The sequence below is a fragment of the Lepidochelys kempii genome, chromosome 1, assembly GCF_965140265.1.
Source record: "Lepidochelys kempii isolate rLepKem1 chromosome 1, rLepKem1.hap2, whole genome shotgun sequence".
Lineage (NCBI taxonomy): Eukaryota > Metazoa > Chordata > Testudines > Cheloniidae > Lepidochelys > Lepidochelys kempii.
This window is the reverse complement of record NC_133256.1, coordinates 9994949-10008879: the sequence shown is the minus strand read 5'-3', so window position 1 is coordinate 10008879 and position 13931 is coordinate 9994949. Positions and strand designations below refer to the sequence as shown.

At 41.8% G+C, this 13931-nt stretch overlaps 1 protein-coding gene across 9 annotated transcripts in view; it reads right to left on the bottom strand.

Moving 5' to 3' along the window:
- The window catches only part of POLD3 (DNA polymerase delta 3, accessory subunit), a 54920-nt gene that overhangs the window by 27034 nt on the left and 13955 nt on the right, over positions 1-13931 (bottom strand). For 7 of the 9 annotated variants that reach the window (XR_012157568.1, XM_073334102.1, XM_073334118.1 and 4 more), the window contains exons 7-9: positions 10150-10222; positions 7797-7959; positions 6324-6433 (exon numbers count right to left, since the gene is read on the bottom strand). Coding sequence is in view for 8 of the 9 variants with exons in the window: in XM_073334102.1 (XP_073190203.1) it covers positions 6324-6433; positions 7797-7959; positions 10150-10222 (346 nt within the window). In the remaining variant the exon portion in view is untranslated. Of the gene's footprint in view, positions 1-4607; positions 5746-6323; positions 6434-7796; positions 7960-10149; positions 10223-13931 lie in introns of those variants that run through there. The other 2 variants (XM_073334136.1, XM_073334082.1) reach the window with 2 other exon arrangements.

Genomic DNA, 13931 nt, shown 5'->3' with positions numbered 1-13931 from the left:
AGTTGGGATTATGTTTTCCAATGTGCATTACTTCGCATTTATCAACAGTGAGTTTCATCTGCCATTTTCTTGCCCAGTCACCCAGTTTTGAGAGATCCCTTTGTAGCTCTTCCCAGTCTGCTTTGGATTTATCTTGAGTAGTTTTGTATCATCTGCAAATTTTGCCATGTCACTCTTTACCCCTTTTTCCAGATCATTTATGAATATGTTGAATAGGACTGGTCCCAGTACAGACCCCTGGGGGACACCACTATTTACCTCTCTCCATTCTGAAAACTGACCATTTATTCCTACCGTTTGTTTCCTATCTTTTAACCAGTTACCAATCCATGAGAGGAACTTCCCTCTTATCCCATAACAGCTTACTTTGCTTAAGAACCTGTGGTGAGGAACATTGTCACAGGCTCTCTGAAAATGTAAGTACACTATATCCACTGGATCCCCCTTGTCCACATGCTTGTTGACCCTCTCAAAGAATTCTAGTAGATTGGTGAGGCATGATTTCCCTTTACAAAAACCATGTTGACTCTTCCCCGACAAATTACGTTCAGTATATGCCTAACGATTCTGTTCTTTACTATAGTTTCAACCAGTGTGCCCAGTACTGAACTCAGGCTTACTAGCCTCTAATTGCCAGGATCACCTCTGGAGCCCTTTTTAAAAATTGGCTTCTCATTAGCTATCCTCCAGTCATCTGGTACAGAAGCGAATTTAAATGATGGGTTACAAGCCACAGTTGGTAGTTCTGCAATTTCACATTTGAGTTGCTTCAGAACTCATGTGTGAATATCATCTGGTCCTAGTATTTTATTACCTGTTTAATTGATCAATTTGTTCCAAAGCCTCTTCTAATGACACCTCAATCTGGGACAGTTCCTCAGATCTGTCACCTAAAAAGAATGGCTCAGGTTTGGGAATCTCCCTCACATCCTCAGCTGTGAAGACCGAAGCAAAGAATTCATTTAGTTTCTCCGCAATGGCCTTATCATCCTTGAGTACTCCTTTAGCATCTCAATTGTTCAATGGCCCCACTGGTTGTTTAGCAGGCTTCCTGCTTCTGATGTACTTTAAAATTGTTTTGCTATTACTTTTTGAGTCTTTGACTGTTCTTCAAATTCTTTTTTGGCCTTCCAAATTATATTTTTACACTTCACTTGCCAGAATTTATGCTGCTTTCTATTTTCCTCACTAGGATTTAACTTCCACTTTTTAAAAGGATGCCTTGTTGCCTCTCACTGCTTCTTTTACTTTGTTGTTTAGCCATGGTGGCACTTTTTTGGTTCTCTTAGTATGTTTTTTAATTTGGGGTATATATTTAAGTTGAGCCTCTATTATGGTGTCTTGATTCTATGCTTTCTTTCACATATAGTGCCACTGCCCCACCAGCACAACCTGTTCTGTCCTTTCGATATATTTTGTATTCTGGTATTACTGTGTCCCATTGATAATCCTCATTCCACCAAGTTTCTGTGATGCCTATGTGACGTTGCACTCTACATGATTTTATGAAAATATGCTAATGAGTGTGAATGTAATGTAACTGGAATATGCTTCATGCAAAAGGTCTCTTGTAAGGTATCATTAAAAATCTTATAATCTACTGAGTGTGGTCATCCTATTTGTATGTACGTATCATTCTTGTGCCTGAAACTAGAAATATGAAATATAACTCTAAGGGTCTATTGTAGTTATGCAAAGTGTGGGCCATTAATGATGGTTTGAAATCTTGATGGCTCCCATCAACCAGGACAATTGACTGTGGATGGTGCTATTTGCAGGCAGGCCTTCCTGTGAGTCAGGCTGGGAGGAATGAAGGCTTGGGATCTCACAGGACATGTGACCATGTCACCTGGTACTGAAATCCATCTTAAACCTGGTGCTTTTCCATTTAGAAGGAGGGGTGGGGACGCAGAGAGACAAAAAGATTCCTGCGTTGTGCCAAAACTATATAAGGGGGTGGAACAGAACAAAGGGGGCGGCAGTCATGAGAAATCCCCTAGCTACCACCTAAGCTGGAACAAGGGCTGTACCAGGGGACAGGATTGTGCTCAGACTAGGAAGGCATCCAGTCTGTGATAGAAGCTTATTGAAACATCTCTGAGGGTGAGATTTTCTCTGTATTCAGTTTTCTTACTGTATTAGGCTTAGACTTGCATGTTTTATTTTATTTTGCTTGATAATTCACTTTGTTCTGTTTGTTATTACTTGGAACCACTTGAATCCACTTGTATTTAATAAAATCACTTTTTACTTATTAATTAACCCAGAGTATGTATTAATACCGGGGGGGAGAGGGAGAGGGGAAAAACAGCTGTACATATCTCTCTATCAGTGTTATAGAGGGTGAACAATTTATGAGTTTACCCTGTATAAGCTTTATGCAGGTAAAACGGATTTATTTGGGGTTTGGACCCCATTGAGAGCTGGGCATCTGAGTGTTGGAGATAGGAACACTTAAGCTGTTTTCAGTTAAGCCTGAAGCTTTTAGGGGACACGGTTCAGACTTGAGTCTATGTTTGCAGCAGGCAAGCGTGTCTGGCTCAAACAAGGCAAGGTTCTGAAGTCCCAGGGGGAAAACGGGCTCAGAGGTAGTCTTAACAGGTGGCAGTCCCCAAGGGGGTTTCTGTGATCCAACTTGTCACAGCCTATTATATTGATATCGTCATATACAAGGAACTCTAGTTCACCCATCTTATTATTTAGACTTCTAGCATTTGTATATAAGCACTTTAAAAAATGGTCACTTTTTAGCTGTCTGCCATTACATGATGTCATTGAATAGGATTCTTTTTCATTTGACTGTTTCTCATCAGATCCTACCTGTATTTTATCATCTTCCATCCTCTACTCCTTACTAGGACACAGAGAATCTCTATTAATAGATCCTCCCCTAAGGGATGTCTCTGTCTGAACCATGTATGTGCTCCTCCACACCTGTCGGCTTTCCCCCAGCTATTAATTTCAAAACTGCTGTATGACCTTATTAGCGTTTAGTGCCAGCAAACTGATTCCATTTTGGTTTAGGTAGAGCTCATGGTTCCTGTATAGGCTCCCCATTTCCCAAAAAGTTTCCCCAGTTCCTAATAAATCTAAACCCCTCCTCCCTATACCATTGTCTCATCCACGCATTCAGACCTGCAGGTTTGCTTGTCTAACTGGCCCTGCGCATGGAACTGGAAGCATTGCAGAGAATGCTCCCATGGAGGTCCTGGACTTCAATCTCTTACCTTGATGCCTAAATTTGGTTAGGGATGTGATCTGTTTCCTGATAGTTATACCAGTATAAAGGTGCCTTACACCAATACAGTGTAATGCACTTCCTGAACTGCAGTAAGCTATACAGGTATAACTGCATCCACCCTTGCAAGGGTTTTGACACTAACTATACCGATAAAATCAAAGCAGCAAACACTTTCTAGCCTAGACAACACCTAATTTGACAAATTGATAACTACATCGCTCAAGTGAAAATCTTCTAAAACAAACAGGATACGAACAAGGCGGGCGCTTGGATTCACGAAGCACTGGAATCGATTATATTCTTGTTCTTATATTACACACACACACTGAATGTTATGCATTTCTGCTGATGACACACTGCTCTTGTCTGAGTACTCCAATGAATTCCAGCCCCTCCTTGTTTTTAAATCAGATTTGATTGAGATGGTCTTTGCCTAAGCAATAGAGGTACCAGTCTTCTGGATTCAAAACTGACTCGGGTTGGCTACAATCAATTTAAGTGAACTGGGGCAAAAGGGGAAGAGAGGTAGCACTATGCCAAAACTATTTACAACACCTATGAGCTACATATTCAGAGACAGGATACTGGGCCAGATGAACCACTGGTGTGATCCTGTGTGGCAGTTCCTATATTTCTAATTTAATTAAGAGTCTGATGGTGACATTCTTAGAGTAAAGAGACAATGAACAGAAAACTGAAAACAAAGGAAGGACAATTGAGGTAATTTACTAGAGCAGGGGTGGGTAATCTATGGCCCGCAAGCTCTGGCCAGGGCGCTGGGTCGGGAACTGCACCACGTGGCTCGGCCCTGCTCCAGCAGGGGTGCTGGGTCAGGGGCTGCACCACGCGGCTCCCGGAAGCTGCGGCATGGCCCCACTCCGGCTCCTCTGTGCTCCAATGGCCCCCTCCAGCACTTCAATGGGAGCTGCAGGGGCAGCGCCTGCGGATGGGGTAGCGTGCAGAGCTGCCACGCCTCCGCGTTGGAGCTGGAGAAGGGACATGCCCCTGCTTCCGGGAGCCGTTTGAGGTAAGCACCGCTCGGAGCCTGCACCCCTGAGCCTCTCCCCACACCCCAACTCCTTGCCCCAGCCCTGATCTCCCTCCTGCTCTCCAAACCCTTCGATCCCAGCCCGGAGCACCCCCCAGCACCCCAAACCTCTCATCCTCAGCCCCACCCCAGAGCCCACACCTCCAGTGGGAACCTGCACCCCTTCCCCACCCCTGCCCTGATCCCCCTCCCACCCTCCAAACCCCTCAGTCCCAGCCCAGAGCACCCTCCTACACCCCAAACTCCTCATTCCCAGCCCCACCCCAGAGCCCGCACCCCCAACCAGAGCCCTCACTCTCCTCCCAATTTTGTGAGCACTCATGGCCCGCCATACAATTTCTATTCCCTGATGTGACCCTCGAGCCAAAAAGTTTGCCTGCCCTGTGCTAGACACACCCAGACAGGAAGAAGAGAACACATATACCCCTGGATCAAATTTTGAGGAAAGTGACAAGATAGTGTACCCAGAAGACTTAACTACCCAAAATATAATAATCCAGAGCAGATATTCTAATGCAGAAGAGAGACAGAAGTGTTGGTGAACAGCAAATACGATGCACTTGCAATGCAATACAGCAGCAAAAAAAGAGGCCAATGGAACATTGGGAATAGTCTCTTTCTTTGGCTCTGCTGGAAAACTGAAATAATGCATTCACTTCGGGTCACTTTCTTACCAGAATGATATTGACAAATTGGAAGAAAATCACAGAAGAGCAATGAAAGTGATCAGGTGGCTAGACAGGCTGATTTTATTCTTCCCTCATAAGAGCTTGGGAACTAAAGGGAAAGGCCAGATAACATGAAGATGTAAATACCAAGGAGGGTGAGCAGGGTTTTTTTGTGTTTTTTAAAACAGTGTACAAGGAGTTGTATTTAGGAATAATGTGACTAAATTAAGAAAGGGAAAATTAAGATGGAACATCAGGGAAAAGTCCCTGAGAGATTTAATCAGCCTGAGGAACAGCTTCACAAGGGAAGTGGTAGAAGTCCAAATCATGTGGGACATCTAAAACTAGATTGGACAAAACGTGAACAAAGAAAGCAATTCTGCATTAGCAGGGAGATTGACAAAATAATCTAAGAGGTCTTTCCCATGTTTAACTTCTATGACAACCTCTATTCATTTTAGGAATGTTTCTCGAATACTGCACAGTATTTCTCATAAAGCAAATTCTCATTCTGTATTCCAATCCTTTTCCAATACAACCTAGCATCTGTTGTACCTTTTCTTGTTGTGCACTGAATGATGGTTTCATTCATTTTTCAACAACCTCCGAATTCTTTTCCTGATCAGCTTGTTGAACGATTGTTTCATTTAACACGCATTCCCCAGTTTGGTTCCCAATTATCTACATTGAACGGCATCTGTGACCTCCAATACCCAAATCCTTTGGAATCTGGCTGTGCTGTTCCTTGTTACAGGCCTCTATCTTGCAAAGTTCTGTGCATTCAGCTTCTATCAAAAAGTCAATGAGCATCAAAAACACTCAGCATGTTGCTGGGTCAGGCTGTATTGTTTTGCATCCTGTTTCTCTATTATCTGTATTCTTGAAAGTCTCACTTTTAGTATTGTCATCCAAACCATTTCTATAAACATTATGAACACTCAAGATCCTAAAAACTAACTCCTGAGGCACCCTACTTACAATTTACTAAATGAACTGGTTATGACACTGAGGCGGCGCTATACCTTTCACAGGATATCAAAGAAACCACTTTGCACAAGATAGTGCAACTGGTAACATACTCGCCGAGGACAGAGCCAGGTCTGAGCTCAGCTACGGTAAGACCAAATTACTTGGGGCCTCCAGAATGTACACTGAGGTGGCTTGTGGCAAAAATATTGAAAAAAACTCAGACTGCAGCCACTTGCATGGATACTGGGCCCACAAATACTTCTTGGGTCTTCCAAATTATTCCCTCAACTGTTGACTTTAATAGCTTTGGGTGGTGGTATCACTTAGTAATATGGTCAAAACAAGAACCCCTGCCCCAGGTTTCCTTGGTTAGTTTCTTGTAATCACATCTTTTTACCTTCATCTTCACTGCTGTCAGACTGAGGTCGCTTGATTCGCCTCCTCTTTTTCTTCAGATTTTCATCCTCTTTCCCCTCATTATCTGACATATCCACCCTCTTCGCTCTACTGGCACAAAGGAACAAATTGAACATGCTTCACCCCTCTGGTGTGCTTATAAAAAAAAAGACACAGATTTAGGCAACTACAATCTTCATCATTACAATCTTCAGATCACAAGGAAAGCAAGTACCTTGCAGACATCTCCAAAATGCACAACTAAGTACGTAAGTGGACACACACGCACACACATGTATGGACTCTTTTTTTTTTTTTTTTTTTTTTTTTTTTAAGGACCATCCTTCTCACCCAGTCCCAGCTCTTCATATGGCAAAAGTTTCTCTAGCACCCCTCCAGTGCAGCATGCAGAGAGGTTTGTCTAGAACCTCATCTCGCTTGACCAAGGTAGCCTGGCAGGAGTGCATTACTGACCTCGTCACCACAGCTCAGCCTTCTAAGAACTAGTGTCCTAACAGACCCACTCAGAAGTTATTTTGATAGACTCCTTGCCACTGACTATGAGGTAGTGTCTCAGATTTCTGGAGCCATTTTTTAAAGACTTTTTTAATGTAATCGCATTTTGCTACTGGAAAAGTAGAACAGCTTCTTTCTTCTTTTAGAGCTGGCACGACATGCCAGACTAAAAGCCCTGGAGGCTGAAGGCCTCTGCATATTCATAGAACAGGTAAACCCAAGTAGCCTTCCCTACACTGCACTGCCAACGTGCAGTTTCCAGGCCCTTGGCTTCTCAAATGAGACGATCTACAAGGAAGCCAATTAGCAGCAGCTGTGACAGTGAGCTGGGTGATGTGTATACCTATGCAGCAGGAAATGGAATGAGACCACCAATTAATTATACCCAGGCCACCAAACAGCCATGAGGCTGTGATGATTTTTGGTCTGTCAGCTTGGGTTGGATTAAAAACACAGGACTGCACTTAATTTTACTTGGAACATCACCCAAGGTAATTCAGTGTCTTAAAATGCAGCAGTACATCAGTTACTTCAACCATCAAGCAGAACTTCACATGATGAAAGCTGTCTGTACACAAACTTGGGAATATAAATCCACCCTGCAATACAGGTGCTCTTGCCAGCTCCCCATATTGCTCTCAAAGGTTACCAAGTTTGTTCAGTTTGGGCCGCAACTTCATAAAGAGATTGTCTCGTAGAACACCTCCCCCGCCCACTGGTGATTACCTGGACTACCGCCCTACCATTTGCAATTGCATAATGTCCCTATTGTAGCTACAGCTATTGCTTACATGGAAAAGAAATAGCAGGAAAATTTTTTAATATATTTTTAGCTGTCTTTAATGCAATTTATGTTGCTGGAAACAAGGATTTGAGCCAGCACCATGTGACCAGGCAGCTCTCTGCAGACCATCAGCAAGCGGTCCTATAGATCAGAGTCTGAAAACCACTGCTGTACCTTCTTTTGTCCTTCTGCTGAATTTTCATGGGCTCCATTTTCTTCCCAGGTTTCTCCACTGCTGCACTGGGGGGTGATTTTGGTTCCACTACTGAAACTGAGGGCTTGGCTACTGTTTTTTCTTCCTTTGGCTGTTCACACTCAGAGTTGACTTTAAGCTTATCTGTGAATAATACAAACAAAGTAAGAGCGCACACTGGTTATTCGACATGGACTGGAAATGACAAAGGAATTAATAAACAGAGTCTGCACGCAAAAGGAAAGGTTGTAGTCTCAGTCAGCCACAGATGGAAGAAGTCACTACAGACCAAATCCAGAAGCATCAAGGGATCCTATATGACCTTACAACTGCAAGCCATACCAGAAAAAGGGAACCACTACACTTCCACATGAAAGGGCAGGCATGATCCCCTCTACTGCTCTAGATGAATCCCTCAACACAACATAATTTCCATCTTCTGGGTTCAGCTCAGCCACTTCACTCCTACCCAAGTCCAAATATTAGACAGGTACGAGAAGCAGAGAAACAGCAAAATCCAGGACTGATGAAGTGCAGATAGAGCTGTGTTTAGCCTCTATGGTCATGACACTGTAGCCCACGATTATTACTTGTATTACCACAGCACCGAGGAGCCATAGTTATAACTTAGGACCCAGCTGTGCTAGGCACTGTACAATCACAGACTAAAGAGATGGTCCCTGCCCCAAAGAGATTACAATCTAAGTACAAGACAAGAGACAACAGGTGGACACAGACAGACAGGGGAATACAAAGAACAAGTGAGACAATATTGGTCAGAATGATAGGCAGTGGTCTTATACACCAGCAGTCTAACCACAATGCCTTGATTTCACTCAGCAGCCTTAAATGTATACTGAATAGGAGAGATGACAAGCTAAAACCCACATCTTAGATACTTCAAGGAGTAAGAGTAAATATTCAACAACTGAGTCAACAAAACCTCACGATTAATGGGATCAGAGACTGCTGACAGTCTAATAAAATTGCCATCAGCATCTTTCTGGCACCCATCCTTTGGCTCATGCTGAATCAAGCCGTCAGTTGGATGAAGGTCCATCAAAAATGTGCCAGCTGCTTCATCTAGCAAAATTTCAGTGATCCTAGCTAGGTAATGCATCTCACCTATGACACAAAATGTCTATCCGCATGTTGAGCAGCAAAAGTCAGAGGACCCAATCATTGTTTGTCACTGCCAGAGACTTGAGATAAAGTTTCTGAGGCTAGGGAAGACAGATATTAGTTCCCAAGAGCCAAGTTTCTCTCAGCCCCCTTGTTCTTGGCAATGCTGCTCCATCCTTTCAGTCACCAGACAAAGGTCATTGAAGGGGTGTATTCGCAGGAGCTCAGTACCAGGGTAGTAATAGCACACCACACATGGCAACAAAGTAGAGGAAGAAAGTCATTTATTCCAAATTAGTTACCTTTCCATTTTATGTCAGCTTCTCCACTTTTTAGAACGTGTTCTTCTGATCTTGGGCTCTTTGTAGATATTAAGTATTTAATTGGATTCATGGTAATAACTGTTCATATAATTTTAAAGTTTATGATGACAATCTCCTCACCTTACACTGTCATACTTAACAAAACAAAGACTTACAATGGAACCTTAAGCGGATCTCTATCGCTATGATCAGACACTACTCTAATATCATTTATTAAATGCTCCGTGCCAGATCCTGCACTGTGCAAAATCCAGGAGATGTGTTTCATAGCAACACTACCAATATCACCCCCAGCTTTGTTCCAGAAACACCTCCTTGGCTCCTCCTACTTTCCTTGCTACATTTGAAGAAAGTCTGACACGTTTGTTCCCCAAACCCTTTCCTTTCAGAATCTTCACAATTTCACTTAGAAAAATCTCCCTCATTCATCCATTCCAATTGTCCGCTCTTTATTATCCCACAAATGATCTGAATTCCAAGACCAGCTACCTCTTCCTCCTTTGCTTTTTTTCCTCAAATCACTACCACTAACACACACTGTGTATAGCAGTTTTCAGGAACTATTTTCAAGGAGTCAGTTCTCCTGCCCAAATATGCTCATTTTAAATCAAAAATTTTATGCAATAAAAATTCCTCCTGTGTTAAAAATCTGTATGACAAGTGTCAGCCCAATTGATCTCCACCTAGTAAGTTTTTAGTATAGGAATATTCCACTTACAACTCTCCTATATAGCAAAGAATACACACTTGTTATCATCCATATTTTAACTGCTTCAATACTTTACGTAAACAATGATTTCCTAATGTTCCAAAGTAGTTCCTTACTACAATTAGCCCACCCATTACCACAATGATTTCCGGAGACAGATGCATATAATATCATGCTTACTCATGGCAGCTTTTCCAAAGAAGTTGCTCATTGCATTCCCTTTGGGTGAAGTTTTGCTGCTTACTGTAGTTGCCTGGAAGTAAAGGTAAGAGAAACTGTAAGAGTTTTTCATACACTATTTTAATTCTTGTGTTTACTAGAATTTTCACAAGACCTCCACCAAACCTGGCACATGCAGCCTTCAAAATACATAGTACTGCAGTCTCTAGATACATAAAACTCACTAAAACAACATACTAATTTTTTTCTTTTCAACAGCATGTTTATGGGAAAACAAAGACTGAATTTCTCCATTGCAGAGACTTAATGTTTCAGGGAACTGTTAAAGGAGCATGGAACTTTTCACTCTTAGGTCACTGGTTCAAGGTCAACCCAGATCGCAAAGTCATTCCCATCTGATGGCTGTTCAGCATCATTTACTAAATAAGTTGTTGGGGTTCAGACCAATTCCCAGTGAACAAATGTTCATATCGTAAAACACCACTACCTCAATTTGCATTGATTGACAAAAGACCACCCAAAGACTGAAAGGGGCGTGGAGACTAGGCTACCCCATTTCACTGACACACTGGCAGAACAGTGTAAAGGAGCTTGCACTTCCACTACTCATGCTATACCTGTTCTGTAAACATACCCAATCTGCAGGGTAAGAGTTTTAAAAGTGCCAATGGGCATTAGATGCCCGAGTCTCATTGACTTTCAATGCCCAACTCCGTCTCCAAGATCATCAAGCTAGCGTATTTCACCATCCCTAAATTCACTTTGAACCAATGTATGTTAAATTATGAAAACATAGACATTGTGAAGCTACGATAACCATTTTTTAAAAAAAATATCCATTTATCTGTCATAGTGTTTTAAAAATCTATCAACACTACTCTAAATTAAGGTCTAATCTTCCTGCTATTCCTCTTTTTTTTATTTATTTTTTTAAATGTCTCAATACTATGAGTATCCTACCTTTCTCAGAAGAAACAGGGGATAAGAGTATTTTGGGCACGTGAAAAGCCAGCTGCAAATGCCTCTCTCAGAGTCCAAACTTTAATGACCCTAACATAAGTTATCATCTAGGGAGAGCTCATGGATACTCTTTAGGTTCACATTCCACTAACTGCTAGGCACTACAAAGGGCAGGAACTTCAGCTGGCATAAATTGGCATCGTTCTACTGGGCATAATAACTTAAAATTTGGGGGCCTTAGTCATCACTATTTAAGTATTGCCCTGACATCAAGACTTTTCAGAAAAGATAGGACAGAGGGCTGAGAGAATAAAAAAACCTCAAAGTCTAACAGCAAGGTTTCGTCAAACTTTCCACATAGACTGAGTTTCTTCAGCCTTTCACCAGAGTGTACTATTGGTGCAGCCGAAGAGACTTCCCTTTTTCCGTCTGTGAATGAATGAACTAAAAATGGATACTAAATATTAAGATACTACATTGTGTTGCCAGATGGAAGTCAAATGAAAAACAGAGAACCAGCCTGCATCAACAACTGCAATTAAATGAAGTTATCTGTGTAAAACGGAAGTCAACTATAAATGATACAACTTTGGTCAAAATGTAGAAAACTTTAATGACACGGTTTAACTCAGGGGAAAATCTGTTAGAGAAAGGGGGTTGCATTCATATTGATTTCTTGTAGTTTAGTGAAAAGTGAAGAAGCAAGGCTAATATTTGCAATCAAACATGCTTATGCTATCAAGTTAGTGAAATACTTCTGTGTTGAAAGAGGCAGTAAATAAAAAAAGACGGAAGTAGTATGTTATGAAGACATTTGATCGCAAAGTAGAATAATCAGAACTGTATGGATCAATGAAGCACAGACTCAGCTGAGCCATATTTACAAAGGTCCCACCACTGTTAAAATAAGAAGTGGAAGATTTATACAGCTGTACCAGCCTGCTAGGGAGCAACTGTTCTTTAAGTGACTTTGAATTGTATAATGGACTGTTAAAACAAGTTTAAAGAATGCCGAGGGACTTTGTATTAGCAATAGGAACTTAGAACTGGACATTTCAGCAGCTAGCAAAGCATTGATGGAGACAGTGCAACCTGAGCAAGCATAACAGCAAAGCTGGCCAAGGGAGGCACCACAGAGGGGCCCATGGAAAGTGAGGTAAGTTATGGAGGTAAGTTGCTGACCAGAACAAACCATGCAGTGTTTAATGTATGTCCCAAGGTGATTGTACCAACAGCTATGACCAACTTGTCTTACGCAAGCTGCTATGACAAGATGTTTTGCACAAAGAGTTATTGTGTACCAAATGACTGGAGGATAGCTAATGTGACGCCAATTTTTAAAAAGGGCTCCAGAGGTGATCCCAGAAATTACAGGCCAATAAGCCTGACTTCAGTATCAGACAAACTGGTTGAAACTACAGTAAAGAACAGAATTCTCAGACACATAGATGAACATAATGTTGGAGGAAGAGTCAACATGGTTTTTGTAAAGGGAAATCATGCCTCACCAATCCTCTAGAACTCTTTGCAGGGGTCAACAAGCACGTAGACAAGGGGGATCCAGTGGATATAGTGTACTTATATTTTCAAAAAGCTTTTGACAAGGTTCCTCACCAAAAGCTCTTAAGCAAAGTAAACTGTCATGGGATAAGAACGAAGGTCCTCTCATGGATTAGTAACTGGTTAAAAGATAGGAAACAAAGGGTAGGAATAAATGGTCGGTTTTCAGAATGGAGAGATGTAAACAGTGGTGTCCCCCAGGAGTCTGTACTGGGACCAGTCCTGTTCAACATATTAAAAAATGATCTGGAAAAAGGGATAAACAGTGACGTGGCAACTTTGCAGATGATACAAAACTACTCAAGTTAGCTAAGTCCCAAGCAGACTGAGAATAGCTGCAAAAAGATCTCACAAAACTGGGTGACTGGGCAACAAAATGGCAGATGAAATTCAATGTTGATAAATGCAAAGTAATGCACATTGGAAAACATAATCCTAACTATACATATAAAATGCTGGGTTCTAAATTTAGCTGTTACCACTCAAGAAAGATCTTGGGAGTAATCGCGGATAGTTCTCTGAAAACATCCACTCAGTGTGTAGCGGCAATCAAAAAAGTGAACAGAACATTGGGAACCATTAAGAAAGGAATAGATAAGACAACAGAAAATATACTGCCCCTATATAAATCCAAAATATGCCCACATCTTGAATACTGAGTGCAGATGTGGTCACCCCATCTCAAAAAAGATATACTGGAATTGAAAAAGGGTCAGAAAAGGGCAACAAAAATGATCAGGGGAGTGGAATGGCTTCCGTATGAGGAGGGATTAATAAAATTGGGACTTTTCAGCTTGGAAAAGAGACGAATAAAGGGGAATAAGACAGAGAGCTATAAAATCATGACTGGTGTGTAGAAAGTAAAAAAGAAAGTGTTATTTACACCTTCTCATCACATGAGAACTAGGGGTCACCAAATGAAATTAATAGGCAGCAGGTTTAAAACAAACAAAAGGAAGTATTTCTTCACACAAGGCACAGTCAACCTGTGGAACTCTTTGCCAGAGGATGTTGTGAAGGCCAAGACTATAACAGGGTTCAAAAAAGAACTAGATAAGTTTATGGAGAATAGGTCCATCAACGGCTGTTAACCAGAATGGGCAGGGATGCTGTCCCTAGCCCCTGTTTGCCAGAAGCTGGGAATGAGCGACAGGGGATGGATCACTTGATGATTACCTGTTCTGTTCATTCCCTCTGGAGCACCTGGTATTGGCCACTGTGGGAAGATCGGATATTAGGCTAGCTGGACCTTTGGTCTGACC